The 23,129-nt window shown below is 41.8% G+C and overlaps 1 protein-coding gene across 1 annotated transcript in view; it reads left to right on the plus strand.

Annotated features, from left to right (window-relative positions):
- The window catches only part of LOC133994583 (LHFPL tetraspan subfamily member 7 protein), an 86,581-nt gene that overhangs the window by 21,290 nt on the left and 42,162 nt on the right, over positions 1-23,129 (plus strand). Inside the window, exon 2 of the mRNA XM_062433909.1 lies at positions 2,192-2,330. Within this exon, the coding sequence (XP_062289893.1) occupies positions 2,192-2,330 (139 nt within the window). The remainder of the gene's footprint in view (positions 1-2,191; positions 2,331-23,129) is intronic.

Genomic DNA, 23,129 nt, shown 5'->3' on the forward strand with positions numbered 1-23,129 from the left:
AATCATGTCGGCCTTTTTTTCCAGCTGAGAAGAATGTGACTGCTTTACACCAAACATCATTGAGACTTTATTTTATTTGCTGAAACGTATTAATTCTCATCAACATCATCGTATTTTTTTAAAGAATTGTTTCCACCGTATTTTTCAAGATGACAATATTAGGTTAATAGATTGCAAACATTGAGTATCTAAATAAAATGGATACTGGAAGAAATGGAGATGTGGTCAGGTGGTTGTGTGGCTCAGGTGTTGCACTGTACTAACCATGAAAGTGGGAAAACTAAGTGATTGACAAGGATGATAATGTGCAGTAATTTGAGCACAAATGATCTGACAGATTAAATTTATTTGGCAATAATGAACATTGTGTTGTTTGCAGCGAGCTCCCATTGTTGTGCACCTCTGTCTGCTGTCTCCTGGCTCATCTTACAGCGGACCACCCATGTGACAGCCATCACAAAGTTGGGGAAATCAACTGTGCAACTGTGAGAATTAATCATAAATCAAGTCAAATTAAACCTATAATCTTTCACTAAATTATTTGCAATACAATCCTGAAGGAGTTGGTCGCATTCTGCACATGCTTTCCTTTGCTTGATTGCAAGGGTCAAGGTGTCCTTGTGCAAGGCACTTAGCTCCCAGCAGTTCTCAAGAAGCTGATCAGTAATCCAGATGTGAACATGAAGACGAACACACATGTTCAGCGAACCTGGACAAATAAAGGTCAAAAGAATAATCACCATCATTGCCACTAACATCACTGGTCTCGAATATTCTCCTGCTCCCCCTTTCAGCCTCTCTGCCAAACACCCCGAACAAGCTAATTAAAACTTCTGTCAGGCATAGAAATCGCTCTGCTTTCATCCTCCCTCCATTCACGTCAGTCACATCAGGGACATGCATAATGACATGTGTTTTAGGGCTGTAATTCCCTTGTGCATGTTAGACATTTTCTCTCGGATCGCCCCCGCCTGCATGCTAATCACTAATGTGGCGCTGTTTTCTGACTTTGCAGTGTGTGTGTGTGTGTGTGTGTTTGCGTGTTACGCCTGTCCAAGAGGGACACGTTTTGAAAGTGTCGAGAAGGATGTGTGGCAGCTTTATTGAAGCTGGAGAGTCACTTTGAGAGGCTAGGCACATCAAACAGCACCACCAAGACACACAGGTTGTGGGAAACACACTCACACCTACACACACACACACACACACACACACTCCCTCAGGGCTAACCTACTGTACTGCTTTCAGACTTAGCTGCCACTCGTCCAGAAATGCACACTTTCCCAGGAGTCTCAGAGCGAGAGGACAGTTTAGCAGGATTCTGTGTTAAGAACTTAAACTCCTCACAGCAGAAGAATTAAACATGCTGGATGCTTTTTGGAAGTGCTGATGTTCCTTGTCACAGGCATGGCGGGCGTGCTACTACACATTCAAATGTTTGCACACATTTGTACAGCTCATCAGAAAAGGTGTGAATGAATCTGTCGTGTGTGAGCGTGTAGAAGTGCTTCCTTCCTCTGTTTGGCTCCTCTCGCTCCCAGCATGTGTGTGTGATTAAGCGAAGATGTAATGAATAGGGACAGTGCCCTGTTGTTTGGTCGTGGAGTGCTGTTTTTCCAGCTGAGAGAGCCATTAACCTGTTAGGAGGATTGACTGTGAGATTACACAATCTGCCCTGACCAAAACACAGACTTTTTGGCTTTCGGGAGTGTTTTCAAATGTAGCAATGAATCATAACTCTTTGACAGGGAGGCAAACACAGACATTTGTTTGGGGCTACCTAACAGCAGCAACCTCTTTTCTAAAAAGTTGAAGAATTTCCCCCCTCCTGTTTATACTGGATGTGCAACTGAGTTTCTATCCCAGTGATGTCTGGTATACTTTCAGTGAATGCTTGGTTTAATTTATCACAGCCCATGGTAATGTGTTTATATTGCTTGTTTTACTCAACCATGAGTCCAAAAAAATAAAGATAATCAGTTTAAACTCATATGTGATAATAAAAGCAGTAAATCATCACTTTTGAGAAGCTGGAACCATTGAATATTTGGTGTTTGTGCTTGAAAAATTACAAAGATGGTTGCTTAATTATTAAAATTGTTGCGGATGACTAAACTAATCGTTGCAGCTTTAAGTGAATGTAAAATAACAGCGCTCTGTGTGTGTGTGTGTGTTTGTTTCTGTTCTTCAGACCAGTGCGGTGCTGTGTTCAGGAGGCTGCGCTCTGTTGGCCGTCAGCTCCCTGTTAGCCATCATCACCATCTTCCTGCCCAGTGGAGGATGTGAGAGGAGGATCTGCACCCTGGCTGGTTACATGCAGATGGCTTCAGGTCAGTACAGATGTCAATACACACAGCAGCATTCAGATTCTAATCCTGGACACGGACAGATCTTCACACATATAGCTAATAACAACTTATAAACTCTTATAAACTCATCCTCTTAAAATTCATCACTTCAACACCCTGCATTCCTTCTGTGCCTCCTAAGCATGAAGCATTCTGCACTATCTCATATTCCTTCAGTAGAGCCTTTCTGCAACAAGCTCTGATAGTGCTTCCTATTACCAGAACTGTAAAAAAGAAGCTGACTTTGTTGCCCATCAGTCAAAAAACAAAACAAAACAAAAAAAAACCCCACAAAGGAAACAACTCGAGGACAGCTGCTGCTAGGCAACCGGAGTCTGCACGGCACTTGTAGGGGTGAAACCGTCGAAGGCGAGGCGAGGATAGATTTAGTGCCTGCTGTAAAAAGACAATTACGCCTCCTTAACACAGGTCATTGGTTCAGGGCTACATGTGACTTATCAGGCCGCCGCTTTCATTCAAACAGAGAAGTAGTCTCGTAAACAAAGCGTGGTCTTGTCAGCGCTACGCCTTTAAAAACCCATAATACACCAGGGCTCATGTCACTGCTCGGTAGCGGCCTTCACAGTCTTGCCTTGCGCGTCAGACCAATTTAATGGTTGTTGGTACGAATGTGAAGCATTTTTCAGGTTCTTGTTTGCTTTAGTCATTATAGGTGTCGCACCTTCACATGTACCACTGTGATGAAATAGTTTAGCAGCAAGTCAGAAAATGCTGCTTTCCATCTTTTCTAAAGCTGTTCACGCACCTCTGATGCCTTTTTGATTTAGTAAGTCTCAAGTCACTACCTGCTCTGTTTTTCAGGTCGACTGATCCACAAACCCCTCTCCCCCCTCCCCTTTCTCTCTCTAATGCATTTTGCGTCAGCAGCAATTACATAGCCTCTATACTGAGTGGCTAATTTCAATCCCTGCATGTGGCATTTAACTAAGCATAATTAGAGGTTGAATTCATTGGGCAGGTTAAATCTTTATTGACAAAGCTGGAACTTTCACAGAGCATGGTTAATGATGTGTTTTAAACTGCCGCTTATTGCTTACAGCCAGACTCTCATACTCCTCCTGTCTGACTCCACAATCAGATCAGTGTTGCTCCAGGAAGATGAGAGGGAGTCTGCGGCAAAGCAAGAGTGCTGAGCCTCTTGCGAATGTGCATGTGTATGTGTGTGTGTAATCCTGTTCTGTGGCGTAGAGCTACGTGTCTTTCGCGGTGACAAACTTTGCTAAATAACAATGCGAAGCAAGGAGACGGGCCTTTGTTCAGTTTCCAGGTTGACTCTTGTCTAGATCGACTGAGGTTTCACAGAAAGCCCACACAGCCCCGAGGAGGGCAGATCAGAGGAGTGTTTGTTTTCCCAGCAATGCAAGTATGTGTGCGTGTGCTATCAAAGTGGCCTGATAAACTGAAACAAGTAGATTAAGAACAATGGTTTTCTTTAGGGTGTGCATATTATCAATGTTGCTGATGCCTGTTGTTTTTCTACAGTATCTTTGACAAAAGAGGCAATGGAGGCGGGTGATATTGCGTCACTCCACGTACAGTATAACAGTGTAAGTACAATAAGAGTTACTGTATTAGGGCTGAGCAGCGTCACAAAAAATAAAAAAGGGATTCCATATCAGGAAGGGAAGCGGAGGTTTATTTGATGGGCGGAACGAATGGAAGGGAGTGAAATCTCACAGTTTTGTGGATGAAAAGTTTTTTTGCATTTTTAAATTGATAAGATTGACTAATACAAAAATAATTTTAGCTAGAAATGCAAGAAAATCATCATGTGGTATCATGAGATATTATTGAGAGAAATTATTGCATAAAAATAGGCAATAGATGCCTCATTTCATTAGACATTGAGTTTAAATACAGTCAGGTGTGTTGTCAGGATTCATAGCTGTAGACTGTTGCACTCATGTTGACATTGCAGTTGCATATAAAACAGTAACAATTATGTTTTCATAATGTCTGTTTGCTATATTAGTAGTATTATAGTATTATTGTAGTTCACTAGTGGTTCATAAAGTCACTGGGATGCTTTAAGGACAGGCCAAGACCTCAACACCCTAACCCTAATCCTGTCCAAAAGTGGTCAAATCAGAATGTACAGTGGAACCTATTTGGATTAATAGCTACTACAGTATTACATCATTCTTACAGTACAGCTGTAGGAGCTTTAAAAGCAGTCCTATAAGTTGTGGGGCATAGCACAAGGGGGGGGAGGAGTGGGTTACAGCAGACACTGTCTTTGACCTCAGCATCAGCCCTGTGAATGGCATCTGCAACGCTATCATAAAAATTAAGCACACTGAAACAACTGCATCTTATTTTTATGATGTTGATTTTGCAATAAATTCAAGGCAGCAGTGGACAAGGGTAACAAGGCTGTGAGTCTGACATACTGCACCCGCGTTCTCCATGTGGTAAAAACAACAGCACATTGAAAGATGGGTTAAAGGAAGAACCCAACTTTAAGATTTTTAGCCACTTCGATAGTATGCAAGAATATTTCAGATTCATAGTAGCTCAAACAAACTCTATCTGACACTTAGCACTTATTCAATGTACAGGTGACAAAGCCTTCTCCAAAAGTGGTGGCTCCCAATAACCGCAGACTCAGAGCAGGACTTTTCAGAGTGATCAATATGAGCACAAAAGCAGTCCATAATTATAACCAACCAAGTAAAGGCTGAATCTTTTCACCCATAGTGAGTAACACCTGCACTAAACTGTTTTACAGTACAGCTTTAAGGTCAGTCCACCTCTAAAACAGACACTCGCTGCTTTCATTTACAACATGTGCTGTATCACTTTTACTACACAGCTACAACATGGGAGGCAGCCGCAGCGTTTGTACATTCTGTCAGATGTAGAAGCGAGTAACCTTATGTCCTTACGTTCAACAGTTCTGCGCACACACATCCGAGGGCCGGGTCGAACCAGGAAAAGCCTTTTTTCGAGGTAAAACTGCCCGACTCTCTCCTTTCTCAGGCTGGTGGTCCCTTGGGTGAAGTCCAGAATTAGATGTGAACTTGCTAACCCTCCACTGGTTTAGCTCAGCACTATATCAAGCGGTTCAGCTCCTGCACCACGGAGCGCTGCCACCATCAATGTTTTACGCTTCGAGAGAAGGAGGCAGAACATTTCTGTGTGCCCAGGCGGGGAGCTTTTTCTTCTGTCATGCATATTTTATCGTCCTGTTCTTCTTAGCGGTCAGGATCCATAGGATTGGATGGCTCCTTGGTTCGAGCAATGTTTGCAGGTGGAACGAGTGAACAGATATGGAGACGTGCACATACGGATTTACACATTTATCAGGGTTAAGAAATACATGCAACATCATTTTAGGCACGTCATAGACGCTCAAACAGCTACACAAAGACACCCACCCGTTTATTCCATTTATTACTGAATTTATCTAACTTTTTAGCTTTCCACTCCTCATTGACATCAACTCTACCATTCATTCCTGCTGATCCTGCCAGAGATTTCACTTCGGTTTATCCCAATTCATGCGTTGACAGGAGCAGCTGAAGACAACGTCGGGGTTTCGTCGAGCAACAACACTCAGGCGGATTCTCGCAGTGCAGTTATCTGTTCAGGACTGAAGACACGTCACACTCCACTGAGTGTACAAGCACTCACTGAACAGACAAGCGTAATCTCAGCCGCTCTCCTCCAGGGTTAGAGCCACATTAACATATGGAGATCATTTACATTACGCGCTCACACGAAAACGTTTCATTTGCTACATCGATTGCCTGTTGTTTTCTCTTTTTATTGATATGGCTGCCAGTTCGACAACATTTTTTTAGTGTGAAAATGGTTGTTTGGGAGTTGGGCAGGTTGAAGGACTTGAAAGAGATGCACCTGAAGCTGTGTTTTTATCCTCTTGAAAGAAATATGAACCTGTACAATCGAAAGATGTTTGTGTTGCTCGGCGTGGAGCAGCAGCAGCAGCTTGTGGTTTTCTGTTGTTACACGGAGAGATAAAAGGACAGCAATGGCACTCAGTAAGAAATGGGGAACCACAAGTGAAATCTGGCTTTACTTTGAGCAATGAATTTAGCAGCACTGTTTGGTGACGGTTTTTAAAATATGAAACCCAAACTGTCTGCAGGTGTTTTTTCCTGATAACAAAGTATCCTATAATTCAAGAAATATTTCATGAGCCGCAACATGAAGGTTTTCTTGTGTGCCTCCTGAAATGTCAAGATCTTATTGAAATTCTTTTAGCGCAAGACATCACACGTTCAATGGAGAAATCAACAGTGTCCCTAAGTGAAAGCATTCATCTTAGATAGATGTGAAGTCCTGAAGTAATGCACTTTTTAATGCACTGATTCTTCTTGTTGATGTAGAAAAGCCTGGTATGTTATCTGACCATCTTCTATGTTTTTTGCTAACATAATCACTGGTTATAGTATTCTTAAATTGTTTATGTCAATATTTCACAACTCAATTAGCTTTTGACCCTTTTAAACAAAGCTAACTCAACATATTTCTATGAGCTGTGAGCACTTTAAGAGGGAACAGATTTTTTAATGTTTTCATGCTGTTTAATTTGAATAATTTTTAGAGCTTAAAGGGTGCGTATCATGCATGTTTCCACTTGTATATTTATATCCTGGAGCTCCACTGGAATATCTTTGCATGATTTAATCTTATACTGACTCTTTATGCAGCCCCTCAGTTCAGCCTCTATCTGAAATGGGTTGTTTTAGCTCCTAGCTCTTTAATGCCCCCCTCCTGATGAGTCCACTCTGTTCTGATTGGTTACCTTCCAGAAGCTGAGCCTTTGTAGACTTCCTGTTGCGCTGGAGGCTACATCAACAAAACATGAAACTATTCTTTTTTCCTTTTTTTTTAGCCTGAATCAGCTCTGAAATATGTGAGTGGATAGCATGAACAACCCATTGAACAACCGTAGCAACAACCCTAGCAACAAAGACTACAGAAAGGATGGCCGTTTGTGGCCATGGGTGAACCATCTGACATCATCATGAGGAGGAAGTAGAGTTAACTTTGCATGTGGAGCGTTCAGAGCAGGTTGAAGCCCTGATTTTGACTTGCAAACGAACTTTGACCATGTTTAACATAGACATCCATCAATCATCAACAGTCAACAGTCCCCTTTAAATGAAGAGGTAAAACTACTCAGCATTTCACGAAGTCAGTTGTTCTGAAACACATGATTTTATATAGGAGAAATATATATATGTAGTATATATTTACATTTACTCCAGTTCTCTTTCATACATCCATGGCCCCAGACCCTTAAGTGGGGAACCACTGATTTATATCTTCATTTAATGTATGGTTGAGTGTGTGTGTGTGTGTGTGTGTGTGTGTGTGTATGTGTGTATGGAGAAGCAGGTTAAATTGTTCATGGACACTTGGGAAACTGACCTCTTGTTGTATAACAGCTTCAGTCACACCTACATCACTCTTCTGATATCTACAGATATCACAGTACTGAGTACAGCCTCAGGACTGTGTTTAGATCCAAATTGTGACACTTTGGCTGTTCTTGGTCCTGAATGAACAGATTTTGCAGTCACAGCAGAATGAATGAAAATGACTCTGTGAGGGAATGTTATCATTGCCTCAGCGGGCCAACTTTTGGCTCAAAAAGGTTCTAATTTGCAGCTAAACTCCATCCAACCCCAGCTGCACCCGGTGAACATTTCCCTTTGAAGATTCCCCTGTGCGACTTTCTTATCTGCATGGCCATCAGAGAGAGTCCTTCAGTGTTTTTTACCCTGACATTGGCTGCTTGGGAAACGAAAGAAAGTGTGTGTTTCCCTGTGTGTGTGTGTGTGTGTGTGTGTGTGTGTGTGTTCCCTCAAGCACAGAGACTCTTACATCCAGTTTCATTGTGCTGATGCTGAGGAAGCCCGGCCTGCTGTGTCAGCGTTCCCTTGGGCAAAGCTGCTATGCAGATGTCCTCCGAAGCACGGTGATGAAAATAGGAAGTTGCTTTGATCAAAGCACCTGCTGTTTTATTTTAGTGCTGCTGTCGCTGCCGGAGCCCATATGGTACCTGTGCCAGCTGTCAATCATTCCTCTGATACAGATGAATACATTTTCCATATCAGGCTGGATTAAAGCTGCAGAGTCTATTAGCAGAACAGGTCTGTCCAACGATTAAATGAAACTCGACGTGTTTTCCTTTCATCGTTGTGTGAAGGAGGATGTTACCATTAGTATTCTGAGTGGTTTTCCTCCAAAAAGTCTCAGACTGAGTGAGAGAACTTTTCTTAGAGAGCAAACATCATCGAAAGGTTGTTTGATTATCTCTGCCATCTTTGAACTCCTTCCAGTTGCCTCCAGGCACAAAATCTAGCCGGTGCTGTCCAGTTTTCCAAATTTTCTGTGTGATGGGGGGCAACCGCGGGTCAAGCTGCGTGCTCAAGCCGATATTTTGGTGTTTCACTCTTTCATATCTGTTCTGGAGGCCCCTGCTCCGCCTTTCATGCTGTTTCCTTCTCATTTAATATGTGCGAATATGTGTGTGTGTAGTGAATCCATGCTGCTTTTTTCTGACCTGAGATTTCTCTTTCTGCTTTCTTCTTTCAGTCTTTTTCTTTTAAAGGGAAAGTTCACCGCTGTGAATATGATGATTTCTTAAAACTAGGTCACCTACGTAGAAGAAATGTGCAATTATTTTAGAAATCGGTGCCCTATGACTGGAGAATGCGGCGCCTCTATTTCGACTGCGGCTGTAAAGTACCTCCTGTGCTGAATTCCCTCCTCCGCACTCTGTTGTGTCTGATTCCACAGCACTATATTCATCATTTTTAAGTATTTAGCAGTATGATATTTCAGTGTCTGCTTTTCCCTATCGCTAGCGTAAAATGGCAGTGTTTTGGGAGACCCACTTTTTGTCTGTCCTTGAAGGCACAGCTACAGAAAATGAGGAAATGTAGTTTAAATTCCAAGACCTTTTTCCGTTAAAGCATTGGGGAGCTCTGGGTGCAACATGGAGGGAATTTAACATTGTCTTTATAACAGTCGGAGCCACAAACCTCTTTTTGCAAGTTCTCTGTCAAAAGCCGGTATTTCATTCTATTTCATCATGCGTCTGCCCGGCTCGAGGCTCTCACACGCCTCAAAGTGGTTTTTAGAAGGGGGGCTAGAACTTTCTTACCATCAAACTCACAGATCTACCAAAGAAATCAAAGAAGCAGAAAAGTCGATATAGCTTCTACACATGCTATGTTGTATGTGTGTGTGTGTGTGTGTGTGTGTGTTAACTGAATGTGACCAAGTTTAAATGCATTGCGACGCTGACATTGTAACCTCTTCACCTGTGACTCACAGTGTGCAGACAACAGACCTTCAACATGTTTTGTCACAGTGTTCGTACGTTTCAGTGTCACTTTTTCTATAATCAGAGCTGCGTCCTACACACACACACACACACTCTGCAGTCTGAACATTTTCTGTGAGGTTGCGCTCTAGTTTTACAAATCTCATTAATTAAAAAAGGACAGGAGCAGATTTAAACAGAAATCATTAATATTTAACTGGAGAATCACTACACAGCCGCGTCTGCAAACTCGACAAAGCATTTACAAACACGCAACATGTTTGATTCATTTGTCATCTGTGTTACAGCATCTCTCAGCACTGCAAATGGACCCAAATGGATAAACGAGTCCTAATGTCTACTTATGAATCAAAACCTGCGTGCGTGCGTGTTTGTGTATTTGCGTTTCGAGCTCACTCATTGGTCACATCTGAAGTCTACTGTAATTATGAGCACGGCAGCACTTGGCTGTGCTCGCCGACTGATACATTACCCACAAAAACCACAGTAATTGGCCCACCAGTCAATTAGAGCCGGACTGTGATTAAGACCGAACTTTCATGCCGTCCAATTCATCTATTTTCTTTCATTTACTAGAGAGCTCTCTTACAGACGTTGCGTTGAGGCGGCTGTCTCAGATCAACAGTTCTTTTTTAAATCTATCTTTAATGGTGCCTTTTGAAAGCTGCACTTTGATATTTTTTCCTTCACATCAACTCTTGTGAACTCATGTGATGAAGCAAGAATACCGGCGCGTTTGAGAGATTTTGCCTCCGATATTAAAGTTCTTTACAATATTAATTAACCTCCCTTGTTATCTGTATATGCTGGGAATCCTTATTACTATATCCCAGAAACTGAGGCTGTCCCACTGTGTGGTTACGCCTCCTTGAGTTGTATGATTGTAGTAAGCAACAAATGACATGTTGACAGAGGACAGGAGGAAGATGAACAGAGCTTGAAAGGAGAGGAGAGGGAATAGCAGCACTTTTTTTTTTGGGGTTTCTTTTATATAGTGGACCAGCTGAGTCCTCTCCCTTCTGTCAGGCTTAGAAGAATTGTCGCAGGGTCCAAAACATGTTCGGCTTTTTCTTATTCCTCCCTCTTTCTCCCTTCTCTGCCTGTTCCTCCGTCATCCTGCCATGAAAGCCCTGGCAAACACACTCACAGTCACACACACACACAGAGACACTCAAAGAACTAGTGGCTATGCATATTGCATGAGTCCTCCACCTCTGAAGGCCTCTCTGCTTTTTTTTTTTTTTTTTCATTTTGCAACTTACAGCAGAGATGATGAGGTGGAAGTCAGATCCTGCACTTAAGGGCTGCTTCCTTTCTTTTGACTGCAGGAAAAGCAGACCAGAAGCTGCTGTTTATAGGAAACCTGCGACTTAAAGATGCTGTGTGCTGCAGTTTAAGACATCGATATGTAATTTCTGTAATATCTTTATGCAATGACTGTAATCAGTTGACACCAGGAAATTAAGGAAACCCATTAACTATTGATGTGCTTCACTGTAATAAGACCACGTTTCCCGTAAAACCTTATGGATTTATATTACTCACCGCTTACATTATGTTGCTTTGCATGTGTAGCTTTAAGTAAGATTTTAAACATTTAAACTCAATAAAATCACAAACGGGAGGTTAAAATTTGAGTTTGTACCAGATAGTCTGACTGCAAAGGGAACCAAGTTGTTACCTGTGCTAACACTCAGGTGTGTGCTCTGGATGTTTAACTTGTTTTTAAGTTTAAAATTTAAGTAGATCTAGAAGCTTTTTGGTTAGTCCTGCAAGCCGGCAAACTAATAGTCCTAGTAATACAACTCTACACACAAAATGTTTGTATGTGTGTGTGTGTGTGTGTGTGTGTGTGTGTGTGTGTGTGTGTGTGTGTGTGTGTGTGTGTGTGTGTGTGTGTGTGTGTGTGTGTGTGTGTGTGTCTGTACATCTCCCAGGAATTCCCACTAGTGCTTATTTGATATGAACAACAGCCTGTATGACTCATTGTTGTGTCTGTGGTTTTTGGATCGCAGCTGCTTTAGTCCTCCACACTGGGCCCTCAGCCGTATGCACACATACACACACACACACACACACACTTGGATGTTTGTGTGTGTGTGTGTCTGTGTACGTGCGTGATAATGTATGCTTTCCTTTCAGTTTCATTTCTCCGATGTCGTTTTATCCTCTTTCCTCTCGTGTGGTGATTGATCCTCCGCTCAGAGGCTTCTCTTGAGTGCGCGGTGATGAGTGGGAGCCGATGCCGTGTTGTCGTGTTTTTGTTTGTGCCATCTGTGTTGTTGGGAATTAGCTTTTTTGTAGGCAATATGAAGGGTTGAGACCGCTGGTACCTGTCACAAACACAGACACACCTTGATTGATTAGTCAATGCGACCCAGTTGCTATTGCTTTGCTTGTGTTCATGACTTCCTCATTTGCATAAGGTAAATGAATGTGTTTTGCTCTCCTGAGTGAATTAAAAATACCGCATTCGAGGATTGTGTGCAGGTGTATGCATGGAGTATATGCTGACCAACCTATTGATACTGTAGTTTCGGTACAGAACATATGCTGGATGATGGGAAACAATGGTACATGCGATATTTCAGCACGTAGTCTATTTCACAATACTGACAGCTTCATTGAATACATCAATAACTTACAAGTTTGACAGGTTTTGCCCATAAATTATTTTAGCAGTTATGTGATGAGGGAGAAAAAGTCAAAAACTATTCGGTTTAAGGAGTAGTTCAACATTTAGATCAATATCACTTTCAATTGTCAATTAATTATGAAGCTACAGCCAGATGCTGGTTAGCTTAGCTTAGCACAAAGCCTGGAAGCAGGTGAAACGTCTAGCTTGGTTCCATCTGAACCACAAAAGCCAAAAGCCTAAAGTTCAGTCATTTACATGCTATATTATTTCACGCCAAGCTACGTTAAGACATGAGAGTTGTATCCACTTTCTTATCTATTTATCAGCAGGAAAGCAAGTAAGCATATTTTCCAAAATGTCAAGCTACTTCTTTAAATACACTAAAAGGAAACTAAAAGCTGTGCAGCCGAAGGGGAAGCAATCACAACTGAAGTGCAGCAATTTCTGCTAGTGCTGTGTACAACGCTGATAAAAAAACGTACACAAAAAAATACTGAAAAATAGTGTGGTGTTTGAAACTAGCAGGGACTATTTTCTCTGCATGTGCGGTGGCTGATCCTGCAGGTCCGCGCAAGATGAAAAGCGAAGAACAGTAGCGATCCGAGACATGTTTGAGCTTTCAAGTGTCAAGCAGCAAAAGGCAGAGAGAGCTGTAGAGGGAATCAGCTATCAGTAGCAGCAGGGGCGACTTGGGATTGACTGTACATTCAGAGTCAGCTGGATAAGAGACAGATATCAGACAGACTCAGTGAGGATGGTGCAGAGCATGGACTGTATATGAAGAGATAATCATGTATAGTAAGTAGGGCTGTTAATCGATTTTTAGAGAATTAACTGAATAATTGCAAAAAGTATATTAAAATGTGAAATTGCAGAATTAATCTAAAATCAGCACCAAGTAAGTCAATTCAAACACTGTTGTTTTAATAGCATCTTTTCAGCTTTGAACACAGATTCTCTCCTGTGAACTACAGATTTCCAATTAAACCATCAAGGACACTGTCTGTCAGTGTGAAAGGCCAATTTATTATATGCACTAACAGAAATAATAACATAACCCAGGCCTTTAAAGTGTCGGCTGAATTTCAAAACCATCAATGCCATTAAATTTAGACATCAGCTTGGAGGGCAATCATCTCTTATATGCGTAACTATAAATGATAATGAACAACAATAAGTGAGATCCATGTTCGAGTGTCAGATGAATTTCAACAAGGTCCACAATAACCCATCAAAATATATGAAAAGATTCTGAATCACACATGAAAGAAACAGAGAGAAAGAGAGAATTTAAAGTGACCCCTTTTCCCTTGTCAAGATTTAGCCTATTAATTTATTATTTTGAATTATTTTTTTTTATAATTTAGCCCCTTCTTGACAAGCTATTATAACGTTGATACCAATGGATGCCTTAGGTCATCTAGTTTCATATGATACCAGTATCTTCTCTAGCTTTAAAACTCCAAAGCACAGTAATTGCATTAATTATTTTAAAGCGTTAAATATTTCAAATTCATTAAAAAAAAATTAACATTTTAATCTTGACAGCACTTATACTAAGGCAGTGGTAAAGAGCACATTACCCTTTTTTATGAGCAGATTGAAGACATTAGGACTGACCGGAAACATTTAGTCTCAAACACAATTTAAGTTTGTCTCTTGAGGATTGCTATGAATCACTTTGTTCTCCTTTTAAAAGAAATGCTTTTGCACTAAATGGGATGTTTGTTTATTGCTGGTCCAGCCCTGATCCAGCTGATGCACGCATGCAGCAGCTGCACACGATGCATTTGCAGCAACATGATGGTCCTCAAACGCAGAGTCACACTGGAATGTTGTATTTATGCCTCACTTCTTTACCTCTGGAGTTTGAGCCTATAAATACTGTACGTCACATATGATTAATCCACATGTCGCAGTATATAACGTTAGCTCAGACGGTGCAATGAAGTTTGTATTTGCTTGTAATCAGCTGTGAAACAACAATCACTGAGTCATCATTTTGGGTAGTGTTGATTTAACCAATAGTTAGTGGTCATATATGTTAATTACTGGGGATTAGTTCTTCCAAAATAACAATAATAAAAAGTTGCTGCCTGGATTTGTTGAGAGCTCCTCAAAGACTAGAGACATTTCTACTTAATCTCCCAGTAAGACTAAGATCTTTGTTCAAGTTGTGAATAGTTGTCTTGTCATTTCCACACATGTTGCACAGTAACTTTGAGGTGAGACAAGCAAACTTCAACCCGTTAAATCGTATGGAGCTTTTAATGCATCGCTCAGTCTTTGATGTGGAGTCGATGCTACGCCATGACGTGGTGAAAACACAGCTGCTCTCAGTGCTTTCACTTGTTTGCTCAAAAGTGAAAGTGAGACACGCCCATCTGTCCACTCACACTACAGCATTTACATAAGTGAAAATACGGCTGCTGCTTATTGAAATTCTAGATGGAACTGACCCGCAGAGACAGAGAGAGACTGTGTGTGTGTGTGTGTGTGCCTGTGTGACTGTGTGTTTGTGTATGTCCGCATTTGTTACTTCTTGGGGACCGTTTCCAGTACAAACCCTGACCTTGTCCTCATGAGGATTGAAGCCTGGTCCTAATGAGGCAAAATGTCATATCTGAAGTCCTGGTTAAGGTTGAAGGTGTGAATTGAGGTTATGTTAAGGTTACGGTTAGGGTTAGGGCTGCCCATAATGAATGGAAGTCAATACAAAGCCACACAAAAAACCTGTGTGTGTGTGATTGTGTGTGTGTGTGTATGTGTGTGTGTGCATGTGTTGTAACAAATTCTCTCCATCTATGTCAAACAGTGGTACCCACAGGTGCATGTTGCTCTACTTGACACACACACCTGCATAAAAGCCCCACATACAGTCGGACCGGTGCCTCCTTAAATCAAACACACTCTTGGCCCTTTTCCATACACATGCTGACTTGGCATGACTTGACCAGCACGGATGGGATTGTTGTCTTTTGTCAGGTGTGTCTTTAACTGATGACGCGCTTATCATGAGTGGATGACATTTAAAGGCAACACCCTTTTGAGCTGTGTTTACTATTGCACTGTGCAACAGTTGTTGATAACCAGCTACTCATTATCATGGATTTTCAGACTGTTACTATTTTGCTTGGCATCTGACGCTTTTTTGCATGAAAAAGGGAGATGGGATGATGAAATAGACCTAGAAGAAGAAGAAGCTATCATTTAACGTTTGAAGAGAATGAGAGAATGGCAACAGAAAGATGAACCAATATTTTGCTTGCTTACAAGTATAGGCTCCGCTACCAACAGCAACTCAATGTTCAGATGTTACATAAACAAGCTTCTTTATCATCATCGTCAGGATTCTGTTCCTACTTTGTTTTTTCTGTGCAAATCATGTACTGGAAAGATTTGCCTGTATAATCTGTATCTACATACAGCTACCTTACATAAGTTGGCCTCACAGAAACATGCAGGTAGACAAATAGAGGAGTTCACTGTAATACTGTATATATCACAGACACATTCCCACACACACCTTTGTTGTCGGGCCTGAAGATGTGTATCTCTGGCTGTGTGGAAGAAGAGGATATGATATGTGCATCACTCTCTGAGGTTATTTGTAAGCAGCTATCATATCTCAGCGTGAAGGTAGAGCTCAGATCAGTATTCTGGGAGAGACCACAGCACACACACACACACACACACACATACACACACACAATCACGATGGTGTTGTAAAAGCAGACAGTTGTGGACAGTTCTTTCTCCGTCCATCAGGACCTGAGTCACATATTATTCTGGACGCGTCCACGTCTACACACACCGGCAGAATCGATTGATTTCATCGATCATTTTTGTAATGAAATCTGTCCTTATGTTTTCACCTGCTGATCCACTTCTTCCATGCCATCGATCTGGAGCTCAAGGTGTGTGTGTGTGTGTGTGTGTGTGTGTGAGAGATTGTGTAATATCTATAAAAATGACACATGGGTATTTATTTAGTATTTATCTTGAATAAGTAGAAGGAATGTCTTTATTTTCTTAGTGAGAGCTGCACACAGCTGCTTTTTAATAATGTTTCTATTATTTTGTTCAACCCCCTCGCCTGCAGAGGACTTGATAAACTTTCAAGTTAAGTATGATAGAAAAAAAATATGTTTGTTCTTTATCATAGTAGCCTTTTATGAAAGCCAATAAGGTTTGTGTAACAACATAAAACACACACATACACACTCAACACACACAATTCCCTCCTAATTGATATGTCGTGTGTGTGTGTCGGGCTTCTCACGCGTCTCGCGTTGATTGATCTGCTGATGGGATGGATGCTCTCAAGCTTGTGATCTAATCTGTTACAGCGAAGGAGTACACACAGACGATAGAGAGGATGGTACTGTAGTGAGAGAGAGAGAGAAAGAGAGAGAGAGATCTCAGTCTCTCCTCCTCTCTCTCGGTCCCAGCACATCTCTCACCTCGCTCGCCTCCCTCTGATTACAGTTTAAAGAGGGCACCTCACAGGAGCAGACAGACAGGGGAGGAAGACGGATGGAGGGAGCAGCCGGTCTGGGACCAAACAGATTAAAGCGCCGGTCGCCCCACCAGACTCTCATGTTCATTTCACTTCTCTCAGCGTGTGATTGCGGGGGTCAAGATGAGGCTGCCCGGCAGGAAGTGGAAGAATAAGAATAAGATGGGATCTCCCTGACGGCTACATTCCTCAACCACACCCTTTATTGTACATTTAATTATCTTTGTACCTGAGTCTGGCTCAGTTGTCTCTGGGAAGACAAAACATCATCCTGTGTTCAGCAGAAATTTCATGGATATTCCCTCAATCAAGAAACCTCTCGCTACAACCCATCCTGAATGACTCTTAAAGGATAATGCTGATTTATTATAATTTGGGTCTTGGTTTTGTAGTTTTGGCTGTATTTCCTATCAGTAATAAAAAATAATGTACTGTTCAAAGTAATTGGTGAGATCTGGGAACGTGGCCACGTTGCTAAAATGAAGTCAGACGGGGCAAGAAACATGATAATACAGGCTGTAAGCAAAGCCACAGGGTAGCCAAACATATTTGGAAGAAAAAAAGTGAAAGTGGGCAATAAAATGATCCATCCATCAATGAAACAACAGTTCACAGACCAACTTCCTGGTGATAACATGTTCAATAAAACACCAAGTAAAGCCCTTTTATATATTTAAGATGTCCCGTCTACTTCGATTTTTTAAAATTTTAATGAAGTCAATCGCGACTAATTAGTAATTATTTCTACGTGTTTCAGATGAAAGTTTAAAAAATGTGATCCTGCATCTGTCAGTGTTTTTATGTACAGTATGTTGTTTGTTCATTCATACGTATATGTACGCCCCCCACTGAAAACCTGTTTGTTTCCTGCCTTGTCACACTTTGTTGTAGCGACGTCCCAGATCTCAGCAATTACTGTGGTGTTCAACATCCTCATAATTAACAGAGACAATGACCAAAACTAGAAAAATAACAACAAACCAGACTTTTCTTTTAACGAGGTGTAATGATAATATCTGTGAGGATTAGAGGATTAGTTTTTTTTGGTGATGAGGTGTTGGAAGCACCGAACATCCATTAATCACACTTCTTGTTGTCAAAACTGCAAAGCCTAATCACATAATCCGTCCAGCTATTTTCCCCATTATCCCCTCTCACTGACAGGAAGATACAAACAGCCTGAGTCGAGGCTAATACTGTGTCAGCGGGGCTGAATTGTCCATCCAAGGATGAGATACTCGCCATCTGCTGTGTTTAGACTTTCAGACTTTCAGACTGTATTCTTTTGACGGCCTTTGATGCATTAATGATTTCCCTTGTCTCCCGGGTCTCTTGGTTTGGTCTAGCCTTGTTTACTCTAGAGTTAGCTGCACTCTTTCATCGTGGCTGGAATTCCCCTGGTCTTCAACTTCTAACTAAAGCATGTCAGAGAGATTGGGAAGCACAGAGAGAGAGTGAGAGTATATTTTTGGCAGAGTTTGAGAAACGCAGGTTGTCATTCTCCTCTCGTCAGTCTAATGCAGTTGAACAGCACTCATCTTCAGAGCCTTTTTAAGATCGGCTCGGTGGAATTTCTGCTTTCTCGTGGTGGAGCAAAAACAAAATTACTGAGCTGGATTTTTAACCTTTGGAGCATTGTATGCATCTTAACCTGCTGATGCTTCAAGATGCAAAAAGCAGATGATGACTTACTGTACCGCTGTTATCAGAACGGTTGCTGAGTCAGCCGTACAGCAACTGACAGAGGTGGATGAGTTTTTCAGCTCTATACTGTAGCATTTCCTACATTTCAAACAAAATGCACACTTTGTCAAAAAAAAGGCAGTTTATAGCACCTCCTGTTATGAGATATGAAGTGTGGAAACTGTCTGCAAATTGCCCCTCTTTCTCTCTGTCACACAGAAGCAATTTAGCGCCAGGAAGCGAAGCTACTCAAGCAGGAGACATACTGATACAAGTATAGTATACTGTATATACAAGCATAACTGATACGAGCCCTCGCTTGTTAGAAGACAAATGAGAAAGACAATGAAAGGTAAACTAAACCAGATGGAAAGAGAGAAGAGAGAGTGAGCGATACATTTTGGACATCTTCTTTTTTTCTTGTTTTTTATGGGGTGGGGGCAGCAGGGGCCGTATCTGAGACAACACAGTGAACATTCAGCAGGAGCAACAGGAGCAGGAGGCGTCATTGGTCCCCAGAGTTTCCCAGCACCCTCAATCTGTCACCACACACAAACACACACACACACAGAGCGAACACACATCTGTTTGGACACAACTCGCCCCAAATCTATTTTTTATTGTTATTTTTTTACGTTAAGAAAACTATCTGATCAAATTTTTGGCAACATTTTGATTCTCTTTTGATACGTTTCCCCTAATGACGGCCTAAAAATAACACATTTGGATTGAAAATGAGAGATTTTCTTTCATTAATCATGCATTTTTCTCATATGGTGAAATTTCTTCCATTATTTCCTTACAAAAACAGCCATTGTGTCTTATTCCTTATTTAGGATTTTATTCAACTTTGTAAAATGAAAAATGGAATTTAACATAACACTCATATCGCAGAATTATTGCCAACTTTGCCAGATAAAAATAGCTTTAGTGATGCCTGAAGGGGAAGAAGGAAAGAATATAAGGTTGGTGTTTTATTAATATAGGACATTAATAAAACAGTAATACAGGATATAATGCAAACTAGGGCACCAACATTAGAGTCATAAAATATAGCATCATGACATAAAGAGAGAAACCCGTGATGGCTTTTTTTTTGACAGATTTACAGATTTGATGTAAGAATTATATACGGTTTGTGGTCAGTCTGCAAACACAAAGGTCTGATGGAGATAAGAATTTTAATGGGAGGCAGAGGTGACACCGAGGACCTAATCCCTCTATCATCTCTGCTTTGCCTTTTATAGCCAGGCTGTTTAACACAGTCTGGGCACGCAGAGGCCAGAGAAAGTCAACGACCCTCATGAGAGGTCACAAGGACAATCAGCACTTTGTATGACTGAGGAGAAGCACGTTATTCATCTAATCCTGAGAGAAATACCATCTGAAGAAAAAAAACAAAGTACGACTGCTGCTGATCCCGTCGTGTGGCACTTTCAGGTTTTTCTGTCCTAAAACGGAATTACAGCCTGTCAGCAGAACAAACGGCCTCAATGGAGCAAAAGGCCTTCAGCGAGAAGAGAGGGATGTTTTCTCTGTCAGAGGACCCGACCGTGATTTCTGCCCCCCGTCTTTACGACAGCGGGCCTTCTTCTCTATGAGATGGCCACACGTCGACTGCCGTTTCAGAGAAAGACAAGAGCGACCAGAAGCGTTCCCGACAGCAAAGAGCGTGGATGCAATTATCACCACAATACTTTACTTGTGCCTCAAAGAGATCCGCAACAAGAAAATGATACACGCTTGCAATTCTTTTTTTTTCTTTTTTCTCAAGAATATGTTCCCCTCTCGCCCTCTGCGCTTTGGTTTTCTTTCAACTCTTCCTTTTGTTCCTTCCTCTTCTGAATTCACCCCCTCCTCTCTTCCTTCCTCCCCCATTGCCTCTTCATCTTCCCCCCCCCCCCCCCCCCACTCCTCCCTCACCGCCCACCCCTTTGGAGCGCATCGCCTCAGAGAATATTTGAAAATTCTCTGAAATTGAAATGTGCCTGGTGTCCTGCCCCTGCACAGAGGACCCGAGACTAAAAAATAAGTGTGATTATCTTTTCCAAGTTTATTGTTTTCTCTCTGCTCGGGGGTCGATTGATGATCCCTCGCAGTTTACACGTATTTACCTCTGTTTCACAATTCCTCATCCTCGTGCTAAACGTGCTATCAGCTAGTCGTCTTCCCGCGCTCGTCTTCCCCCCCTTGTCATCCCTGTACGGGTTTGCATAATACGAACGGCGCATATGTATGTGCTCTATAAGGAGAGATGCATTAATCACCTCGTCCCGTGAGGACCGTGTTGTTTGTGTGAGTAATGAGCTCAGTACGTCCACGCTGAGTCTCTGTTGTCTTTAATTGGTGCGGCGTGACTCTATTAGAGGGATCTAGCGTAATTAGCGTCTTCTCCAGAATGGTAATCCAACCTTACTGCTTCCTCATCCTGACTTATTTTAGCAGATTGAAGGGCTGATTTGCTCAACAGGCAGCTGATCAGTGATTAAGTTAAAGATTTTTGCACATTTTTATTTTTTGACGACTTTTACCCTCATAATGATGTATGCAAATGTATCTAGATGTGTCTGCTGTGTAGGAATGTACTTGTGTTTGCTCTATGCTCTCTCTCTCTCTCTTTCTCTCTCTGTGTGTGTGTGGACGCCTGCAGCTCTTTCAAACGCATAGCCAGGTGTGTGAGAGAAGCCATACGGAGCTGATAAATAATAATGATACCCCCGTCTGTCCCCCGCCCCCTCCCGCAGCTTTTTAATCAGTATCTCGCACAGCCGCCTCTCAGTTGGACTGACAGCTACAGTGGACCACGATTATTTTAAGCAGTGCAGTTGTTCAGTGCTGGTTGGCAATGAGTACCACCACTCACTAACACTGATAGATGATCTTCATGATATTGCAGTGCACGTATGTGTTGCTCTTTCAAGCTGTGCCAGAGCATCTTTTTTGTAAAAAAACACACCTGTCTTGTTCACAGAAATCATTAATTAGGGCTGCGACAGGGAATAACTTCCATCCCCTTTGACATGCCACACTTACCTGTTTTTCCACCTGAAATTCTGCATTCAATTTAATTTTTAAGGCCTTGAAAACTGATTTATCTCAATCAGCTCCTTATTATGAGTGATGGGACTTTTACAAATACACTATTGTCTGCCAAAGTTAGATTCTTGTGGTTGTTTCACATGAAAGATTTCTATATTTTGTTTTTTTCGGTGTGCTCCTCTTACTGGTTTGAAGCTGACGAGGCTCAGCTAGAAAAAAAGCTGACGTCATTCGACATTGGAATCCAAATCTGATAACAGCCGGTGGGTTGTTTGATCAATCAAATCTGATCAAAACACACACGCAGTCCTGATGAAGCAGATTACCAGAGTTTTAACTTATCATTAGCTTATTTAGTCATGAATGTTTAATGCGATAGAGAAGTACGTGATATATGAAACCAGGTTTTCAGGGCTTTAAGAGCCTGATTTCAAAATTCACTGAACTCTGCAGTTTAAGGCCTCAAAGAAATGGTTTGGATGACAAGCAATCTCTGAAGCATCTTTTGAAGCTGGTACTGTGTTTGTGGTTCCTACTGGTTAAAAGGGGATCCATTTAATCATTTAATGTTGGTCCACACCCTCTGAAGACTCTTTAACCTCTCTCTGATTGTATCATATGACAATGAGCAGAGCATGCGTTATGTGCTGGCCATGTGATTCTACCATCCACTGCAAAAAATAAGTTTAAGTCTTAGAATTAGGTGCTTTACCACTGCTACATTACTGGATAATGAAGATAATGAAGTTTGCAGCTGGAATACAAAATCAAGTGTAAATGTGAATATCATGATTAGAATAAATAGATGAGTCACACATGAAATCCCTGGGTATTATTTTGGAACAGCGTGGTGCTCTGTGTATGTGTGTATATGTGTATGTGTGTGTGTTTAGTATCCACGTGCACTGAGATGAAGTCCTGATATGTGATCTCCCTCCTGATCAATGTGACTTGGATGGGTGGTGGGTTTTGGGTGAGGCTGGGCAAGCTGCCCAGATAAAGATGTCAGGCTAACGCTGGCAGGTTTGGGACTGCTGTGCTCCCTGTGATATCACTGGCTAACACACTCTCCCATGCACATCTCCCATCACACGTACGCAAACACAAACGTAGACGCACACATACGCGCGTACACACCGCTAGTTCAAATAGTCTTAGTCCCTCTGTTTGCATTCCCGTTTGTTTTTGCGTTCGTGTTTGTGCATGGACGATCTATGTGTCACCGCCAGTATCTTTTCATTCTCTCTGTGTCTCTCTATCTGATGATCCGAGGCGCAGTAGGCTTGGCACGGGCCTTCATGTCACTGTCATGCCAGCAATCTGAAATCTGAACCTCCCTGCTGCCCGTATCAGCCCGAGGAGAGAGGAACGGGTAGAAACAGTAGAAAGCGACAAAGAAATTGAGACGTGGAGAGAAATGGAAGCGGGGGACAGGGAGGAGAGGATGGAGAAACAAAAAAGGAAGTAGGGAAGGTACTTTACCTCCTTTATATGATTCCTAGATAGGACTGTGTGCAGATCAGCTCTCCCTTCCTTCCACTCAGATCTCTGTTATTTCTC

The sequence above is a fragment of the Scomber scombrus genome, chromosome 14, assembly GCF_963691925.1.
Source record: "Scomber scombrus chromosome 14, fScoSco1.1, whole genome shotgun sequence".
NCBI lineage: Eukaryota > Metazoa > Chordata > Actinopteri > Scombriformes > Scombridae > Scomber > Scomber scombrus.